This window comes from Neolamprologus multifasciatus, chromosome 15 (assembly GCF_963576455.1).
Source record: "Neolamprologus multifasciatus chromosome 15, fNeoMul1.2, whole genome shotgun sequence".
Classification (NCBI taxonomy): Eukaryota; Metazoa; Chordata; class Actinopteri; order Cichliformes; family Cichlidae; genus Neolamprologus; species Neolamprologus multifasciatus.
This window is the reverse complement of record NC_140453.1, coordinates 21179111-21200980: the sequence shown is the minus strand read 5'-3', so window position 1 is coordinate 21200980 and position 21870 is coordinate 21179111. Positions and strand designations below refer to the sequence as shown.

The 21870-nt window shown below is 38.9% G+C and overlaps 1 protein-coding gene across 1 annotated transcript in view; it reads left to right on the top strand.

Annotated features, from left to right (window-relative positions):
- Positions 1 to 21870, top strand: part of ift172 (intraflagellar transport 172) — a 55685-nt gene that overhangs the window by 15117 nt on the left and 18698 nt on the right. The window contains exons 17-34 of the mRNA XM_085131940.1: positions 900 to 1036; positions 3306 to 3413; positions 4494 to 4578; positions 4991 to 5083; positions 6008 to 6085; positions 6675 to 6923; positions 8197 to 8275; positions 8418 to 8538; positions 9033 to 9177; positions 13018 to 13107; positions 13269 to 13366; positions 13561 to 13696; positions 15228 to 15344; positions 15794 to 15936; positions 16622 to 16715; positions 17082 to 17146; positions 18326 to 18506; positions 20055 to 20164. Of these exons, the coding sequence (XP_084988066.1) occupies positions 900 to 1036; positions 3306 to 3413; positions 4494 to 4578; positions 4991 to 5083; positions 6008 to 6085; positions 6675 to 6923; positions 8197 to 8275; positions 8418 to 8538; positions 9033 to 9177; positions 13018 to 13107; positions 13269 to 13366; positions 13561 to 13696; positions 15228 to 15344; positions 15794 to 15936; positions 16622 to 16715; positions 17082 to 17146; positions 18326 to 18506; positions 20055 to 20164 (2129 nt within the window). The remainder of the gene's footprint in view (positions 1 to 899; positions 1037 to 3305; positions 3414 to 4493; positions 4579 to 4990; positions 5084 to 6007; positions 6086 to 6674; positions 6924 to 8196; positions 8276 to 8417; positions 8539 to 9032; positions 9178 to 13017; positions 13108 to 13268; positions 13367 to 13560; positions 13697 to 15227; positions 15345 to 15793; positions 15937 to 16621; positions 16716 to 17081; positions 17147 to 18325; positions 18507 to 20054; positions 20165 to 21870) is intronic.

Here is a 21870-nt window from a genome sequence, read left to right as displayed (position 1 = left end):
CCAAAAAGAAATACTCACCAAAAACCTCCTTGTGATTGTTTTGGTCATTAGTAAATTGCCACGTTCCCCCATAGTTTGCATGGAAGATGTTGTATTTCTCTGCAGACACTTACCAACTAACTATTAATTTGTAGTGAAACTTGAAAAGGAGGAATACAAAATCAAAACACAGATTTTGAGTTAGAGATCAAAGTAAAAGTTGTGCTTTACTGCTAAAGTCAACACACTGTAAAGGCAAATCTTCTGCTTTGAACGCACAGCGTCTCGATTTGGCAGTTGATTTCACAGCAGCTGCCAGAACACTCTGTACCCAGTTCAGGAATACATGTTTTCCCCTCGCGACCGGGGGTCACTAACCACTGTCTAGGTTTTTGTGACTGGGGTCCAAAAGCTTCAAGAGAACAGCTCCTATAACTCCCTTGAGGTTTTCCCAAGATGGCTGCAGAGTTGCTGTGCTCACTTCTAGAGAGACTTTGGTTAGGAGGCTTCACGGAGAAAAAGAAAATAAGTCTTAAATGTACCTGTGAAGTTAAACTGTACCAAAATCACTGTCCACATAGGGTGAAGAATAATTGGAACAAAAAAAAGGAACTGAAACACTTTATCTAACAGGAAATTACTAAAATTGTTAAACGCAATCACAAAAGAAGAGAAAATGAACAGGAATGAGACAAAGTGCAGACGTAGAGGATGACTGCAGGATTGCATGTAGATCAGAAATTGCAGAATATAAAAACCTGACAAAATGTATTTTTGTAAGTAAAAGCTTCATCTCTTAAGCATTTTGTGGCTTAAACTGTCTAATAAATGCAGTAGCACGAAAAACACGTTTTCCACTTTATTAACACAGCGCGGAGGTTTCATACCTATGTATAATATGTATCTCCTTTCTTTGTCAGGGAGACATTGTGGATCTCAAAAGAGCCGATGGCAAGACGGATGTGATTGTGACAGAGGGTGTCAACATGGTGACATACACACTCGACGAAGGCCTCATTGAGTTTGGTACGGCTGTTGATGATGGAGATTATAACAGGTGAGTACAGCCCACTAAATAAAACCCTACACCCTATCAAAATGACGATGCAGCGTGAACATCCGCCCGTCCTTTCTTGCACCCGTCACTTTTCTGGGTCAGAGGCGCAGTGACAGCAGGGTGAGCAGAACAGGCCAGATGTCCTTTTATCCAGCAGCTTCCTCCAGCTCTTCTCGAGTATTTCCTCAGCACTCCCAGGCCAGCTGGGAGATATAATCCTTCCCTTCAGTGTGTTGTGATTTGATCACCTCCGAAAGGATGCTCGTGTGAAGCCACCTCATCAGATGGAGTAAATAATTATAACTGACCTCTCTTATTCAGGAGGAGCATCAACTCAGCTCCTTCCTCTAGCACTTTGGGAGTCTTTAGGAGGAATTTGGTTGCTTATATGTTTAATGCTCTTCTTTCATAGGAAGAAATTGTCATACAAAGTCTGGAATTAAATTTTTTAAGCTCAAACTACCCAATAAGGAATTGAAAGATCATGACTATATTATTGAAACTCATATATTTTGAGAAACAGTTTACAACTATTAACTAAATATAGTATTGTTTTGACATGGAACTGTGTGTGAAGGAGGTCATTCGGTCCTCCGCTGAGCACCGTCAGGCCTTTGCTGACAATGTCACTAAAGTCACCTACAGTGGAAAAGCTTTGTTTCTGGAAGAGGCATAATGTAAATAAATTTAGGGAATCAATTGTTTTATTTTGATTATTCCAGTTAAGGTTACATTATCATTTTTTTCAGCACAATGCTGTGAAGTTTAGGTTGACATAATTTTGGGTAATAAGAGACAGAAAATTTCTGGGATCTTATGTCTTATGGGAATCTTCTTGGTTCTTTCAAATACTCTGTTATCTTCAGTTATAGTGGTGAATGTCCATATTAACAGGGCCATAATGTACCAATAATCACCATTAGCCAATAAGTTTAGGTTTCATACTGTTTTAAGTCCTTTCTTCCTGACATTTTATATACACTTGTGTCTGTATTAAATCAGTGAAAGAAGATAGCTTTCTGTTTGTGCGGGGTAACCAATAAGTAGAAGGTTGTCTTAAAGGGGGCGGAGCTTAAACCTCTGTTTTTCAGACATTAGATGAACATAGGGTGAGCTAATAGATATGATAAGTACAGATTTTATTTTTAAGCTATGAATCACGTGAAGCAAAAATTATACTTTACAATGGGACAAGTACCACTGAATATGGAAACCAGGCATTTTATTTCATCCACTCATGATCTAAGTTAAAAGATCACTGTGTTATTGCAATTATTTTGTAAAGTAATTTTACAGCTTTGTGCCTTCTGGGGAGCTATTTGTTATTCCTCTCATTATTCTTATAAATCATGATCTTTCTAATCCGCTAATCTGTCAAATAAGTCTTCTAAATTCTATTTTACTAATGTTGGTGAATGTGATTGAATTAGATTAAGAAGATAGCCCTGGTCCCTCTTTAGCAGCTGTCACATTGAAGAAGTTCAGCATCTTTTCAGGTCATACAAGTAATAATCTTTCTAACATGTCCACTGATCTCCTCAGCAGACTTTATTAGATCAGAACATCTCACGGTCCATTATGACTTATTTTATGTTTTTGTAGAGCATGCTATAGTGAAACACTGGACCATGCATAGGTTTTATTCATTGATTTACTTCATACAGTAATACAAAACATCTTCTTTACTGCTCTATATGTGGGGCTATTATTGTGATTGTCTTGCTGAAGAATGAATTTGGGACATTCAGGAACCAACTTGATCCAGATTTATGAAACTACTTTTTTTTGGGGGTCACCTGTGTCTAATCACCAGTCCCCCTCGTGTGTATCTATAATGCCATCTTCCTGTATCAGTTTAATGTTTTTGGCATCATGTTCACTAACCTTCTCTTCATCCTTACTTTGGAGTTCCTTGTTTTTTCCATTCTGACATTTGCATCAGCCAAATTAGGCTAATTTATTTTTATTTTTTTTACTTTATCTGTCTTACGGTCCAGTATCCAACAAGTCTGACTAAAAAACAAGATAAAAACTTAGACTAAACTGAATTAAAGCACATTTAAAAGTGATGAAAAGGCCGTAGAAGATTTTCCAATTCAGACTTAAATTTGGGAGTGGCTGCTGTAACACAGTTTCCTCGATATTTGCAGCTCCGCTCCTTATCTTTACACACCATTTGTGGTCGGTATCTGCAGCACAGAATACTTGCTTTATGTTCTGTCTTGCCACCTGGCTCAGCTCTACTTGTGCATGTGCGTGTATTTTCCAGAGCCACAGCCTTCCTCGAGACTCTGGAGATGTCACCAGAGACTGAAGCCATGTGGAAGACACTCAGCAAGCTGGCTCTAGAGGCTTGCCAGCTGCACATCGCAGAAAGGTCAGCACGACACAAACGCGCACACACACAGCCACACACAAAGCCCTTTCAAAGTAATGTTCTTGTCTCCGGAATAATTACATTCAGTATCAGTCGTCATTGCAAGTGAGACTTATCTCTGGGGCTGGAGAGAAAGAAAGAGGAAAGAGGCAACAAGGGCACCTTCATCACCTGGAATGAAGAAATACACTCTTGGACACACTTGCGCACACCCGGGCAGTTGTTTTTCATCACTTCAGAGGACATTACATTGACTTACATTCATTTCCTGGACATTTACTATAACCTGTACTCCTCTGACCAATTGTTTTATCTAAAATGTACAGATTCAGCTTATACAGCTTGATTTTTGTACCTTAAAGATAATCAGATAGCTCCTTGAAATATTATTTTATAACCAGATAATGTCCCCACAACATAATAGAAGTATACCCTCTGCACACGCACGGCCGATGGCTGTGTTTCTGCCAGAGCCCCCCCCCCCCCCCCCCCAACTTCATTTATCATCAAAGACAGTTTTTAATTTTCTATCATTTTATTCCTCTCTCTCCATCTTTAGTTCTCTCTGTTTTGAGAAACCTTTCAAATTTGAATTCCCTGTCATTAATAATGCATATGCTGTTCGTTAGGCATCGTCTTGAATTGCATAAATCATGAAATCGGGGAAAGAAACAGTTTTGTCTGGAGTGGATAATGTTAATGAGGGAGGGAAGTGATGTTAATGAGAGAGGGAAGCAGAAAAAAAAGAGTCAGACAGTAGGAGTTTTTAAACTTTTTTTCTTTCATGACTTGTTCATTAATCTGATGCAACTGTTCACAGAGAGTTGGTAATAAAGTGGCCAAATGCTAAGATGTGCGTGTGTATTTCTCAGCTTCTCACACTGAATCTAAAGGCTAATTAGAGAAAGAGCTTTAATTTATCTCAGTTCATTAAGTGAACAAGTTTTCAGTGACCAGAAATGCATTCTTCCTCCACTAAACTGAATATATTTCTCTTTATTTCTGTTTGACTTTCTCTGTCACCATCTGCTGCTTAATTGCTTAGTTCCTCTATGGTTTTCTCTCCCTTTTATTTTGTAGGTGTTTTGCTGCACTGGGTGATGTCTCAACCCTCCACTTCCTGCGCCAAACAAACGAGATCGTAGACAAAGTTTCACAGGAAACGGTGTGTTTTATCTCAGCAAAGGCCCAACGCACTGATCACAAATATAGCAGATAAAGAGCTTTAAGGGTGGCAATAATATTTCTGGCTAATTGGCTAATTATTAGTATTCTCCAATGAAATGCAATACGCTACTTGACATTTTTATGCAACGAAACCTGAATAATTCAACGCTTCTCTTAAAAATGTGTCTTATGATGGAACTGGAAATCCAGCATTCATTGTACAGCAAGTCTCTGCTGGAGTTGATATTAATGAAATTCCTTTTAGCTGAATCTCTGTGAGTGGTCCTTATAAAAAAAAATGCAGCTTTGCAATTCTTGAATAGTTTTGCCGTAGCTTCCTTTTTCTCTCGGCAAAGCTCAAAAGTGCTCCCTGGCTTTTGTATGTTTTAATCTCTTTGTCTCTTTATTAGGGAGAAGATGGGACATCATTTTATCAAGTCCAAGCACGCGTGGCCATGCTGGACAAGAATTTTAAACTGGCTGAGATGCACTACACAGAGCAGGTGGGCTGTAAAAATAATGAGCGTTAGAAATAAGATTGAATATGTAATGTGTAGAATGAATTCCTTTTCAGAGTTTACAACAAACAGAACACCCCAACATTCACAGAGCAGTTAAGCTTTTAAATGTGTATTTATGCTTGATTTATATTACTGCATCACGTCTACAGCACAGCCTGATGTGCACCATCGCAGAAATTTAAGTAAACAGCACCACAGTAACGTCTTGTATTAATATTTGTGGTTAAGCACAACATATTAGTAACAGAGGAGTAATACCTTAAAGAAAATCCAGGAACTATTGCTCCATATTATGAGGAACTTTATCTGTAGGTAAACTGACATTTTTAGTCAAATATGTTCATTCTACAGATTAGCAAAAAATAGACCACTTTAATATAAAGCTCAAAATATTAACAGACTAACTGTTTCTAGCTTGCTATATAATGTTAATGTAGTCGGTAGTACTGTGTCCCTGTAGACACACACACGTTTTCTTGCTTTCATAGCTCTGATGATACTTGTATAGACTCAGTGTGTTCTGAAGTCTCCTCTCCTTTAGTTAAAGTAACCCTTCACAATTTATTAGCTCAGTTTCACTTGTGATGACAGTGAACAATGCAGATACACAAGCACACATAAATGCTGTCACCTGCTATAAGAGGGATTCAACACAGTAAAATAAGGCTTAGGAGCAACAAGCAGCCACAAACTAGAGATTTATAATTTCTTCCCCATGTAAAAATGGGAAGGACAAGCAACACAAAGATGCTTTCACTACTAAAAGTATTGTTTACCTTACAAGATGGTAACCAACAAATCCCTGTGAGGGCTGCAGTGGCAAGTCATTGTAGTCTTTTACCAAACACTGGAGAATCAAGTCCAACGTTTGGCTTTTGTTTGTTTTGTTTTGTTTTTGCTGTGCAGAATGCCATCGAAGAAGCCATAGAGATGTACCAAGAGCTCCACATGTGGGATGACTGCATTGCTGTAGCTGAAGCCAAGGTAAAAAAAAAAGGAAATTGAATCACACGCAATTACTGATAATATTTGATCAAATAATTTTACGTGGTCACAAATCAGCTCGAGGTAGCGTATTTATATTGATTACTTTGATTTCAACATATTTTAAATATTTATTTATCATATTTATGTTACAGAATAAAAGCCAAAAGCTAGTTTTTTTACTGCCTCTTTATTTGGGAAAGGTCAGCACAGTGGGTAGCTCCACATATTATATTTATATATTTATTATACATTTATTACATTTTATATTATGGGGATTTTAAGGGTTGATGCCCTATCTAATGCATTCCCCAAGAGACAGAAAAAAGGAAATTATTTGCTTTATTGCTTAATAAAGTATATAAAGCTACAGTAAGTTTAAATCAGAAAAGACAGGGGAAAAACCCAAAATGTGTAAACAGACAGCCTTCTCATATGACAAGCACAGGCTTCTTAATTGCTTAAAATAGCATTTCTAAAAACAAAATCATTTAGCCCATTTATGCCTTTGTCTTGCTTACATCTATTAGTTAGTTATCTGTGGACAGGATAACTGTTTGATTGAACTCTAAATGCAAAATAACTGCAGGGCTACCCAGAGCTCGACACCTTGCGTGAAAACCGTTACCGGTGGCTGATGGAGACGGGTCAGGAAGACAGGGCCGGCGAGGTGAGGGAGAGCGAGGGAGACTTCCAGGGTGCCATAAACCTCTACCTGAAAGCAGGGCTGCCAGCTAAGGCCGCTCGCCTCGCCATGAGCCAGTCAGAGATCACCAACAGCAGCGAGACCGTCGACCGCATTGCTGCCAGTCTCATCAAGGGAGAGTTTTACGAGAGAGTGAGTGGATCATTTCTTCCTCCTGTGTTTCCCGCTTCTCTGAGCCCATCTCTCCTCGCCTCAGCTTCAATGCCGGAACAAGTGTTCTTTGTTATTTTCAGTTTTGAACTCTGTCTCCCTCCATCTGCCTGTTTTTTTCTCTGTGTGCTTTTTCTTTTTCTTTTTTTTTGTCTAAAAGCTCACTTCTTTTCCTCTTGCCATCTGTGTTTATGTAACAGGTGGGAAAGAGGCTTGGAAAAGGAGACTGGATCCTCAAAGCAAATTTTGTAACCTGATATTTTGTGTTCTAATCAGTTTCGATGTCTGGAATTAGATATAGAAGTTGGTGATTACCATTTAACTTGCAGTAGCTAAAAGAAAACTTCTCTATTCTCCATTGCATTTTATTGTTAGAAAACCCACTGAGTTAGCATTTGAAATGTGTTTTTTTATTTTATCCTTTTAAAAGTAAGGATAATTATAGATTGAAAGAGTTTAACATGTTTAATTGAGGATGGTTACATATTATTTAGCTGGAACAAATATCTGATTCAGGTATCATGTTGTTTGAATCATAAAATACCTAGCAGCAGAGAAATACAGGGACAAAATGTTCCCACTCAGTCCATTAAAACAAACAAAAAAACTGAGGTAACTAATTAAAATGTAGCACGGTGTAATCGGCAGCTTTACTTCACACAGCCTCAGCCAAATTCACAGTTACTGGCCAGGAGTATATCGATACCAGCGTCCTGTGTTTAAATCCACAATAAGAAAACATACTTTCTAAAGACATTTAAAAGTGATAGTAGTCACTGTTCCAAGAACATCGGAACAAAATTCAAAAGGCACAAAGGCTCATGTTCCCATGTTTTCATTACTGAACTATACTAAAGTAACTTTACAATTCATCTTGTAATGGGCCGTGATATAGCCCCACACTTCATGCACTGTCACAATCAAGCTGTTTCAGCTCGTCTTCTGATTGGCTGCACACCATTGTTGCATGTTACTGGCTATAAGGTCAAATTTTGAAACAATTATAAATATCTGATATAAATATCTGAAATATTTGATTTCCATAGTGGTGTGGCAGTTAGCAGAGTCACAGAGTTCAAACCACTGGCTTCACAGTCCAGTGACATGAATGTCAGCTTAACTGATAACTGGCTGCTGGAGTTGATGGCCTTGTCCAGATCTCTCGTCGATTGACAGCTGGGATATGCTTCAGCCCCACATGACCCTAAGTTGAAAGACAATTGACAGAAAAATGTATGTCATCTCTTCTGACCAGGCAGGAGATCTGTATGAGAAGATCAGGAACAACCAGAGAGCACTGGAGTGCTACTGTAAAGGAGGTGCCTTCAGGAAAGGTAAAACAGTTAGGTAGCTTGGACTGCATATACCATTTGATAACTTCTACAATGTTTTGTACAATTTTAGATGGTAGGTTTAAGCTAAATCAAGTCAATTGTAACTTTTCTGGTAAGAAAGTTTCTCCTTCCTTTCCTGTAGCGGTAGAGCTGGCTCGCATAACCTTCCCCGCTGAGGTGGTGAAACTGGAGGAGTCCTGGGGAGACTACCTCGTCCAGCAGAAACAGATGGACGCTGCCATCAACCACTTCATTGAAGCAGGGTATGTAGAGTAGAGGAGGGATGGATGGAGGGAGAGGACTGGAGAGACAAAGATAAGGACAGATGGAGAGGCAGAAAGATGACACATGAAAAACAGTCCAACAGTGATGGCCAACAATTCTTTAAAATCATCACCAGGATAATGGAGAGATGAGATTTTTTAAAAATCGCTACACCAATGCCCCAAAATCCCAAATAAGACAGGTAGTCAGAGCTCAGAAAGAACTTAAAGAAGCTACTGAAACTGAATTTTGACTTGGCTACAAGTCTCTACAGAAACAAAGACATTAAAAATACTACTTTTAAATACAGTTAGTAAAGTTTCAGGCACTATTTCAGATAGCTATAAGCTAACTATAAGTTCTCTCTCTGCAGAATAGTTTAAAAATGCAACTAGTATTACCAACACAATCTGCATTTTAATGCTCACTCTTGCTATCTGAACAATTAAGGGTGCACAAGCACAGTAACTTGTTCATATTGTCTTCCGTGCAGTTGTTCTCTTAAAGCGATCGAGGCAGCCATCGCAGCTCGCCAGTGGAAGAAAGCAGTCCACATCCTGGAGTTACAAGAAGATTCGTCATCAGCAAAATACTATGTGAAGATAGCTCAACACTACGCCTCCATGCAGGACTATGAGGTGAGAGACAGGAGGACTGAGGTAGGAGGTAAAGAGGAAAACCTAAATGAAAAACAAAAACAGGTGAAGGTATAGCCACAACATGTTTTCAAGTTTTTGTCTTTATTGTATAATAGATTATATGTTGGACTTTTGTTAAATTGTGGGAATGTTTAAGGGTAAGATGAAAATGAGCTGCAGATGTAAATATAACTTTTTAAAAATGTCTGATATAAACTATTATTTTCCTGATATAAATGATGAACTGAGGTTTAAATATATTTTTTATGCATTTTTGTAGCACTTACATGCTTGTCTGCTTTCACACATCCCAATCTTAATCCATAGGGTTCAATAAGATGTCAGCCCACCCTTTGCAGCTATAACAACTCCACCTCCTCTGGGAAGACTTTTCATTAAGTTTAGAAGTGTGTTTAAGGGACTTTTTGACCTTTCTTCCATAAATACATTTGTGGGGTCACTTACTGATGTTTGGCAAGAAGGCCTGGTTTACAGTCTTGTGTCTAATTCATCCCAAAGGTGTTTCTCTTGGGTTGAGGAGAGGAAACCATGCAGGCCAGTCTTCCAAGTTCTTCCATGACAAACACGTTCGTCCATATCTTTAGGTACCTTGATTTGTGCAGTGGTGCACAGTCATGTTGAAACAGGAAGTGGGCATCCCCAAACTGTTTCCCAAAATCTGGGAGCATGAAATTTTCCAAATATCTTGGTATGCTGAAACATTGAGTTCCATTCACTGGAACTAAAAGACAGTTCAGCAAAACTCGCCCATCTGATTATCCAAAAATCTCACATTCTCCGCGATGATAGCTGAACACACAGTTCATATTTCCTCCTCACAGCTCTCCATTAAGCTCCAGCTCTGAAACCCCGGCATCTCCTCCGGAGCGCCTCCAGGATAACAGCAGAACTGCCAGGAAAAGTTGGCTAAAAAGTGAAACATGTTCACCTTTCACTTTACAACCAAATATCAACATTGTTCAGACGTCTGGAAAAGTCATCTTTTCAATGTCATTTCAACAAGGTTTTGCTCGGGGGATAGCACTGGGAAGGTGTTTTAACTGAAAAAGATAAATCTGCTCTACACAGCAGTAGACAGATGGCAAAGTAAGAAACGGGTGAACAATGGAACAAAAAGAAAGCAAAACACGACTACAGATCGTTTCAAATGCGTGTAAACAGAAAACTGCATTTTTAAATATTTGTGCTGGTTACATACTTTGAACTGACTCAGTGTTACACTTTCACTTGTGTTATATATGTACCTCATACAAATACTGTACAGGCTTGGCTAAATGAAGGAGGCTGTGACATTTTGCCACTGGCAGTTAATTTCCACTCATCTCATGTGGACACGTACATACACCCACACACATGCACGGTGGCCAGTTTTCACTTTACTGCAGTCTCTGTGGACACTGTAACCCATCTTTGCTCCAGGGTGCTTTGGCAATAAGGACAAGTTTGGTAGTTGTAACAATACTTTTAAAAGTTGCCCCAATACCACAAAAAACACGACTGTTGAAAAGAAAATGATAACGAGAGCAATCTGGTACGAATACAAAGAAAAGGAAGCGAGATGATGGTGGCGAAGCGCAGTGTGCTGTGCTTATTCTGATGAGCTCAGCTGAGCCAAACGGCCTCCACAGACTGCCAGGCTCTGAAAATAGCAGCCTATTTCAGTCAGATTGCTCCATGGGCATATTCACAGAAAGTAATTAAGATAACAAGCTCTTTGCTCTCCAAGTTGGGGGGTAGTTGTTGCAGGAAAGTGAAATTCAGTGCAAGCTATAAACAATGAAGCGCACGCACCTGCTGTAGCTATAGAGAAAGTATCCTGGAAAAACAGTGACTAAACACTTTTTAATCAGAATGGCAAACAACCAGCTCATCTGTTTGTTGTACTGAAACGACTTTTATTACAGATTGATTCTATGAGTATCTGGCTTTATGTAGCAAAAGTCAGTTCACTGTAAAGTAGCGGGATTTTTTTCATTAACTGTTACACAACAGGGCAAGAAATAACACTGATCTTTATGGTATTATATATTATAATTTCTAAAATGCTATAAAATTTTAATTGCTTTATTCATTCTCTTAGTCTCGACTGTGTGTTAAGAGTCAGATCACCGGACACAACATAAACTGGCAACCAGCAGCAGAGTTTACAACAACAACAAAAAAATAACAGTGTTATTCAATAGGTCTGATATTACACTGTTGTAATTACGTGTTTCATGTAATGGTACAGTCCTACACGAGCCTTTCTAGATCAGTATTTGTTTACAACCAAACTCACGAGTTGCAACATTGAAAAAGTCTACCACCAGAATAAGTATAATTAGAATTTGGTTTCACAAATTGCATATCCTTAGCTAGTGCAGATAAATAAGCAGCCTTTGGAGTGTGGTGAACTCTGTGCAAGTCTCTGCATACATCACTTTTATTCTCACCGCCTCAGGTATGAACAACGAAAGTAAGGCCTCTGCAATCTGAATTAAAATTAAGTTTAGTTTTTTCATAGTTTGATGTATTCATTCAAAGTTTCCAGTCTTGTCTTTATTTAACAGGGGCAGCGCACGTTAATGGACAGCAGTGTAAGAAAATATGAGATGTAAACACGGCAGATTTTATCTATACTCCTAATTCACATCCACAGTCTCTGGACAGATCACATAAAACGATATAATAAACAAAAACATGCAGAGATGCAACAAAACAAATAAATACAAACATGTCATATACCATCTGTCCTAGTCTGGTTCCAACTTGGTGGTGTTATTGCAGAGAACCCAAACAAAGTGCACTGCTAAGTTTTAGGTCATTTAGATGAGAGTTTCACATATTTTGGCTACATGCTTTCTCTGTTACTAGTGTTCCCCCGACATTTTTTTAAAATGCAATTCAATTTTATTTCTATAGCACCAAATCACAACAACAGTTGCCTCAAGATGCTTTATACTGTAAGGTAAAGACCCCAGAATAATACAGAGAAAAGCACAACAATCATATGACTCCCTATGAGCAAGCTCATCTGCCGCTTTGGAGGTGAGGGGAGAAAGACGGGACAAAGTCACGCTGTGGAAGAGCCGGTGATTAATAATAACTAATAATTAAATACAGAGAGGAATATAAACATTTGTAGTAACTGCTGCCTGATCCACTCTGTGTGTAGGGGGAGGGGACTCACACACACAGGTTTCTTTGTGATTGACATTAACGCACTCCAAAGCCTCTTATCCCAAAAATAAGCCAACATCAGTAAGCTCCATACCCTAACCTTAAAGATGCATCCACGCTGGAAGTGATCTACTCTGCGCCAATTGCTTTTTCTCCGACAGGCTCTGGATGGCTAGTTAACACTCTAATATAATCACCTAAAACCAAGTTTTATCCTTAAACAGGTCTTTGAAGAGGTTTGGAGAAAAAAAAAGAGCCAGCCAAAAAGTTCTAACTTAGAAAATTTAATGACTGTGATTCGCTAAACCTCAAACAGTTTCTTACCAAGATAGCTGGGCAAGATTTTATTATTGCCTTTGTGACAGATGACTTTAATATATCACTCATGTTGTTTAGCTGAACCCACAATCTGCTTGTTTTGCACTGGCAGGCATGCCCACACACATATATTCAATGAGAGTATCCTTAAAGCTGTCCCATTTTGAAAATGGTAACTTTATGATTAGGTTAGTGGGGAATATGCAGATTTCAGCTGCAAAAATAACCTGGATTAAACTCTCAGAATGGGCTCTGGATTAGTAATGTAATATATAATTTTTTTTAATGTGACATTCTGTATTTTCTGTGTGTTTTTTTTTAATTTTTTTTATTGACCTGTAGATGGCAGAACAGCTTTTTGTGAAAGGAGGTCACATTAAAGATGCCGTAGAGATGTACACCGCAGCAGGGCATTGGGAGGAGGCTCACAAGGTCAGCACGGACACATTACAGCATAGTTTTAAATATTCTGTGTTTTCTAGAGTCCTTTTAAAGAAAATCTTCCTGGAATAGATAGTTAAGAAGCTAATGTGGGATTAATTAAGAAATGTAATATTTAAGGCCGTGTTTTTAATATTCTTTTTCTTATAAAGCTGGCAGTGAAGTGTATGACGGAGGAGGAGGTTATGGCTCTGTACATCAGCAGAGCTCAGGAGCTGGAGAGAGATGGGAAGTTCAAGGAGGCTGAGAGGTAAATACAAATCTCCAGATTTACACGAATTTGTCACGTCATTGTCTGCTGGAGTCGAGCTGGTGGGAGACAAACTACCATGACACCATTTGAGTTAATCTCTGACCTTGAAAACAGCAGGAGAGAAACTCTGGGTGTAGTATTTTAGACCTGAAGTATTTTAAAAAGCCCTCTTTCCCCTTTTACACATGCAGGCTGTTTGCTACAGTGAAGCAGCCTGACCTTGCCATCACCATGTACAAGAAGAACCGGATGTTTGACGATGTCATTCGTTTGGTAGCCAAACATCACCCTGACCTGCTGACTGAGACCCATGTCCACCTAGCCAAGGTACACACCATACTGCAGTGATAATCTAACGACAGTGTTTTTACTCCTAGAGTTAAGCCCTACAGATTTAACATCTTACAATCAAATAAATCTCACTGTGACCCGAACCGAGCCTGAGTTCGGGGGATGGGCGGGCTAACTGTGTAAAACAACTCTCTTCACACATATTTGCAAATTGCCTCATGCATCTATAGATTTGCAAATGGATGCATGCTAAAACCTTTGTTTTGTACCAGACTGTAAACATGCTTATTTCCTCTTTAAGCTTTTCGAGCCAGCTTCAAGTGGCTGCAAGAGGAACTACAATGTTGGTATTCTTCTATATGAGCATCCAACTTTGTCACCATATGAATAAATGACAGAAATAAGGAATAGTTTAATAAGATAACATAAAATAATGTTGAACAGACTGAATAATATGAGCACACTAAATAGAAATGAATCAAATAAAAGTAGTAAATAAAGTAAACAGAAATCTTTGTTTATGTAATAAAACAGCCAAATAAAATAAAATAATGCAACAGAATAACTAAATACAGTCACATAAAAACTGTCTATAATTATTTAAAATCCTGGGTGAAGTAGTAGCTTTACTTCTAGCTGCTCTCAGTTACTCCAACAGTTAGAGCACAGAAACTAAAAGCTGCCTTTTTTCTGCTTATTGTACTGGTTCATGCACTGAAAGTACCATAGCACTAATGCAGGACTTTAAGACAGGTATAATTTGTTCTCTCGTTCAGTGCTATGAAAGATAAATAGGATTAAACTGCAGTGACAGTGTTTATACTGTAAAGCAAAGTTTTTTGTGGCAGTTCATCTGCTTATTTTTCTTGTTTAATTACTTGGAGATGAGGAACATAACTCCAAGAATGTGAGAAACAAAAATAATGTCATCAGATTCTTCCTGCTCATCTGAAACCAGTTTAAAAGTGAGAGAAGGGTTGTGCTTTGGTTCATGTCATTACTTCACAGCTCAGCATTTACGCAGGCACGACTGGTTGTGGCTTCTCATCAGAAGAGCTCTCACGGGCCCAGAAATTGCTGCAGTTCTAGAGCCGTGTGAGGTTTTTATTGGGAGGTCTGTGTCTGAGACCACTCTCTGTTTCTAATGTTTGTAGCTGTCCAGCTGTCTTGGGAGAAATGCCTTGCAGGAGTTTAAACTCAAACAATAATTTATTCAACATTTTCCTGATTTGTGAAGTTCAACAGATCACTGTACAGACTCAGACCATACTCGACAAATTTTAAAGTCTTTTAATCATGTCCCGACATAATCGCTTTCAAACTGAGTCTCTGAGCTCTAGATTTCTTTTCCATTACTGAATCTGTTCATTTTTGGGACCAATTTTCTAATTTTAGCAACTTTTTTTTTTCACAGTGTCACAAACTTTGGGGCATTAATTCTTCCTCTACATTCTATTCTAGCTCTAATTCAGCGACCCTTAATGGGCTGTGTGGTATGGTTGAGCCTGCCGGTATGTGATACATAAGTTATGGTAAGTGACGGTGATGATAAATGTGCTGTTTGCAGGAGCTGGAGGCTGAATCGAGGTTCTCGGAGGCGGAATACCACTTCATGGAGGCTGAAGAGTGGAAGGCTGCGGTCCACATGTACAGTGTCAATGATATGTGGGAGGATGCGTACAGGGTACAAACGCCACATCTGTTTTGTTTTGTTCACTTGTGTTTAATCTCATTACATTTATAAGATATGGCAGGGAGCAGTAAAGTCTAGAACCTCGTCCCACGCAGCAAATGTTTACACCTCACACTCTGCTTATATCAGCTGTTATCTGTTGTTGTAATTGTTTTAGGTTAAAGCATATACTGTAGATTGCATATATTATAATGTTTATTCCTGATGCTAAATACAGAATAGGACGGCTTGACTTGTTGTTACTGGGTTTCATGTCCACAGCATTGTTACAGGTGTGTGGCTCTCTGTTTATTGCTGTAGTTACGTTGGGAATGCACCACAGCTTTATAGCTTCTTTCAAATGTTTCTCCCCGGGATTAAGTGTTGTAAGGGGGTTAGGGAGCCACAGGAGTGAAGGCCTGGTGTAATGATTTTTTTTAATGTGTTTGTGTGTTCGTCAGGTGGCAAAAAGCCACGGAGGTGCTGATGCGCAGAAGCAGGTGGCCTACCTGTGGGCCCGGAGTCTGGGAGGAGAGGCAGCTGTTAAGCTGCTAAACAAGTTTGGCCTGCTGGAGTACGCCATCAAGTCTGCTTCAAATAAATTGTGAGCATTATCACAACACAAAGACCCAAATAATTATTTAAGTTCAATTTACTCACATACTGAGTTTCATTTTATTTGCTTAAAATATGATAAACCTTTTGCAGAGCTTTAAAACAAGTTTGACACTCATTCAGAATCTTTTATCTGTTGTACTGTGTGAAAGGAAATCCTAACGGTAAAACTTGATCAATTGTTGCCTTCCTAAAAAGGAAATGAGCAAGGTCACTTAGTAACCATCTTTGAAAGTTATTTGTGCTTTTAATTCCCAGACCGTGTATAAATTAATGGGGAGAAAGCTATATATTTGACTTTTGTGGTCACAGGGACAAAAAGTCCATGTATCCTCAGTCAAATCCACATTTCTAATTACCTACTATGATATCAATTAGAGGTTTACACATGCATAGTGTGTATTGATCCCCATGGGGAAATTCCTCTCTGCATTTAACCCATTCACTCAGTGAAGCAGTGGGCAGCCATTAGGCGCGTGTGGGGAGGGTACCTCAGGGTAGCTGTTCAAGGGAATCGAACCCCCGACCTTCCAATCGTGGGGCAACCACTCTACCTACTGAGCTATCCCTGCCCCTGCATACACACTTATCTCATAGATTTCTACTCAAAGTCCTTCGAGTGCCAGATCTCTTATATGTGACATAAATAGGGACTGTCTTCATGTTCTCTCCAGCTCATTTGACTTTGCCTTTGACTTGGCGCGCCTTGCATGTAAGGAGAAGATTCCTGAGATCCACCTCAAGCATGCACTGTACCTGGAAGATGAGGTAAATCCATCAGTTTTACCACACAGTCAGTCCTCTGCTCTTTCTATACACTTTCAAAAAAATTGCTACAACTACCCACATAAAGACTTTTCAGTTTTCCTCCTACAAAACTGCTTCATGCCAAATTTATTCTCTGTCTTCTTTATTTAACCAGACCAAGCACATCAATATGTGATTTTTTTTCTTTTTATTGCCCAGCATAGTCAGCTCATATGAGAATAACAATAAACCTGCTGCTACTGTTTCTGTGAACTAACTCACTGAGTTATTGTTCGTAATTTCTGTTACTGAGAATCTTGAACTCACTGCATGCTGCACACATTAAGTCGTGTTAATCCTGAATTTTTTCACGGCTTCATCTTACAGGGGAAGTTCACTGAAGCCGAGGTAGAGTTCATCAAAGCAGGAAAACCCAAAGAAGCTGTGTTGATGTGAGTATTGGAGGTGATGATGTTGTGCCCATCATTACTGCCAGCTGATCAGCATCAGTGAGGAGCAGATTTATATCAGTTTCAGGCTCAGTTTGAAGCTTAATGTTTAAGGACAATTTTGGTTAATATAATTATTTGAATACTTTAATTTTTAAACTTTCTCGTGTCGTTAAAAAAAAAGTCCAAATGTGATTAGTTTCACTAATCACATATCTCTTTTAAGGGGTTCTTTCTTCCATAATTGAACTAAACAACCAAGCCTCATCAAAATAATTTGATAGGTTGGTAATACTTTAAATTACGCTACATATATTAACCATTAATTAGCTCTTAATTAAATGTCTGATAAGGGTATAATAGGACCATGCAGCCCAAGTCATTAGTAAGCGGTTTGCAATGACTAATAAAGAGTAAACAGGCTACTAATAAGCATGTTTATAGCAAGATAATTAAAACCTAATCTAAAGTGTTAGCAGAAAGTTAACTGAGGAATCAGCCTGCATAGCAATCAGCAGTAGAAATACTAATTATGTATAGCTTTCTAAAAATAGACATAGTGAAGTTACACCACAGCCAGCCACACAGCACTGCGCAGCAAGGATTCTTGTACGTACAGGCTTAAGTAATTTTAGGTAATATTCAAATTGGGGAGTGTGTGAGTATTCATGAATGATGGAGAGTAACCCATGATCAGTGACAACCCCAATGCTAACACTAATGTTAACACTAACCCTAGGCAAAGAAAATATCATCTTTGTTTTTAATTTCTCTTTCAAGGATAGTAGGCATGGAAGAAGGGGAATAGTGATTCTAACAGACACATCAAAAATAATTAACTTTTTTCATTTTTTTCCCCTCCAAGATATAGGATTGGGGTAGGGTTATGACTTCGTCCTCAGAGAGGTAAAAGCAGTTTCACAAAAGTGTGTAGAGATTTGAGCTTTAAGTTTGAGAAGTGCCATTACTTGCCTAAGCCACTGAAAGAAGATATGTCTTGAAATTAATGTCCAGCCTCCCAGGTAGCCACAGCTTTAAGTAAATTTCTATGAACCTGAACTTATTCAAAGTCCCCTTTCTGGTACTTGATGAAAAACATTTTAAAAATCTTTTCCGTTAATCTTAAAACAGATTATTTTTGGATTTTATTTCCTGTGTGTATTTGTGTGTGAACTCTTCCAGGTATGTCCACAACCAGGACTGGGCCAATGCACAGCGGGTGGCTGAGGGCCACGATCCAGAGAGCCTGTCTGAGGTTCTGGTTGGCCAAGCCAAGTTCTGCTTTAAAGAGAATGATTTCAAGAAGGCTGAGGCCTTCCTGCTCCAAGCACAGAGACCTGAACTAGCTGTTAAATACTACAAGGTAACTCCACCTCAAATTTATTTATAAAGCACATTTTTAAAAATACACTACCCAAAACTTGCTGTGCAAAAGATAGAGTGGATAAAAAGACAAGGGAATAGAAATAAATAAAGAAATAAGAAACAAATAGATATTAGTGGGTGATAAACAGATAGAATCATGGCCGAAAACAGCACAGGAAATACAAAGACCAATGACACACTCAAATATCAGTGAGTAAAAAGTCTAGTTTTAAAGGATCGAATAGAGGGAGCAGATTTGAATGTGAGGGAAAAGTTGTTCCAAAGTTTGGGGGCAAACACACAGAAGGCCCAGTCTCCTCGGAGGTTAAATCTAGCGCTAGGGACAGTCAGAAGCATTCCGATCAGCTGACTGGAGGGACATGGAAGATTAATAGGGGTGTAAGAGGTCATAGATGTGGAGACAAACCACGAATGGCTTGTATACAAACAGGAGTATCTTGAAACTGATTCCGACCCTCACTGGCATCCAGTGGAGAGATGCTAAAACATGTGTAATATGACCTCTCTTTTAGATACCTGTGGACAGCCTACCAGCACCAGACAAGAGAAAATGCGAGCATGAACACAATTTTGCAATCTCTCACAGAAAGGAAAACCTTTTGATATGGAACAGAGATGAAAAAAGCTGTTTTAACCACTGAGTTAATTTGCTTGTTAAACCTAAAGCCAGAGTCACATATCACACTAAGAGTTTTGGCCTAAGGGTTTACATAAGTGGACAGATTTCCAAGTTGATCAGAAAAACTTACAAAGGAATTGGCAGAGCCAAAAAAGAAAATTTCTGTTTTATCCTCATTCAGCTGAATGATGTTTTGTGCCATCCAGTTCTTAATGTCCACAAGGCATTTGATGATGCTATTCAGCCTGGACTTGTTGGGATTGAGGGGGAGATATAGTTCCATGTTGTCAGCTTAGGAGCAAAAAATTATATTATGTTTACTGATTATTCGACCCCAAGTAAGCATGTGTAGAGAGAATAGGACGGGACCTAAAATGGAGCCCTGAGGTACCCCACAGGAAATTGTTACTGTTGAAGAAGAATAGTTTCCAGTAATGTAGGAGAAGATCTATTTTTTAGGTATAAAGTGAACCAGTGTAGTCATCTGCCACTTATACCAGCACTGAAGTGCATGCGTTGTAGGAGGTTGTTGTGGTCAGTGGTTTTAAATGCAGCACTGAAGATTGCACAGTTCCCAGAGTCACCTACAGGAGCAGATCATTGTATACTTTGGCAGGGCTGACTCTGTTCTGTGGTTGGCCTGAAACCTGACTGAAACTCAGAAGTCTTGATGGAGAATTACTTTGTCTAAGACATTCAAGAGTAGAGGAAGTTAAGAGATATTTTTTGTAGTTTTTGGCTAAGTTAGCTCCACAAGCCTCACAAAAGACGAGAAAGTATTTGTAGAATTTTTTGCAATTTAGTGAAAAATGTCTAAAATTGCAGGATTCATTTTCATTTTTCAGATGTTGACAATCTGCCTGATAGTCAGTTATTTAATTTATTTTGTGTCTGTTTTAAATTCAGGATGCAGACATGTGGAGTGATGCCATACGTATCTGTAAAGAGTATATCCCCAATAAACTCTCCATGCTCCAAGAGGAGTATGAGAGGGAGGCCTCCAAGAAAGGACTCAGGTGAGATTAAGCCCATAAAATAAGTAACCACTGACCTTCATTTCTTGTGGTGTTCAAATATTTTAGGTCTAACATGGCAGAGTAAAAGATGAAGTACAGTTCTACTAAAGAAAACCCAAATCCATCACTGCAGCTATATCTAGTTACAACATTTGAAGTCAAAAGCCTTTCAACTTGACTCGTGATTATTTGTGGGACATTTTTTAACATATTTTGAACATTACCAGAAATGCATCTATGCACAACGAATCAGTTTGATGCTTTTTTTTCCTCTTTTTTTTTTTTAAAAACACCTCACGTGTACTCCTAAATTTCAACTCCCAATGAGGAACAGCTCATTAGACAGCAAACCAGCAGCATGCAGCTCATACCCTCCTCCCATCGTTTCTCCCGCTTTAATGACTTGTGGGAGGAAACATCAAAAGTTACCAATGGAAACGGATGAAAAAGAGGGTTTGAAGAGAGAAAACACTGAATTATTCTTGCAGACTTTACAGCTCAGGCTTCAGATAAGTGCAAAGCTTCTCGTCTCCCACGGGCATCCATCTGCAAAGCTGTGATGGAACTGCAGCTTGTAGACGATGAACACAGTTCTAATCTCTAATTTCTAATGAAATAGAAGCTAATGACAAAGACCAATTATTAACAAGACAAGTAAATATATTAAGTGATTGAGATGAAAAGGCTGTGTACATTCCAGACAGAGAAAAATATGGATTCACTGAAGACTAACAGGGCAGAGGAGGGCAAAGGAACTAATACTGCACGATAGAGAGGGAAGTAGTGAGAAACGAGCTGATAATAAAAGAAAAAAAAATTGAAGAAAAAACTAAACTTAATACTACAGAAAAGTCATTACAGGAATGACAAAGAAATCCAAACAGGAACCAGACTCAGTCGTTTATCAAGCACTGAAACTTGCAATATACTGTAAAAAAACCCCAAAAAAACCAACTAAAGATAAACCAAAACTCTGATATGTTAACCCAAAAATCCAAAATTCTAAAACAACACAAAATGAACAGTTATGTGTATAATTTCTGTTGAAGTTGAGGAATAAGGCACACACACATATAGAATGAGATATTGCTTTCCAGCATGTCCTGGCTGAAGAAACCTCTATTCACGCCTTTAAGGCTGATTTCCTGTGATGATATGTGTATGGCCCCGCCTGCACATATACCCCCTTCTCTCAGCCTCTTCTCTCAGTTCGATAGCCGGTCTTCATCGAGCCAAGCTGCGCAGTGAGGCAACCTTGTGTTGTAACTCGTTCCTCTCCTTCAGGGAACAAAAGTTATACACATAACTGTTTGTTCCTTTTCAGTCGATTCACATGTTACAACACATATAGTATGGGGCATATATACACGCCCTGCAGAGTATCCATCAAACTGGAGTTGGACCACCACCACCTTAGTGCCTGGTAGACCCAGCTGAAAGGACAGCATGAGCCACCGAAGGGGCTGTAACGTCCAAACGATTGAACCGGGGAAAAAAAGTGTGCGGTGATGCCCAACTAGGTGCACAGACAAAGCATGAAGGTCACCCACTTACTTTGCAGAAGCCAAAGTGAAAAACAATGCAGTTTTATATGAAATACATTTTATATCCACTGACTCAAGGGAGGCACAAATGGCCTCCAGCACCAAACACAAGTCCCATAAAAAGACACTGGACCGCCAGTATCTAGAATCTCCTGCAGGAAT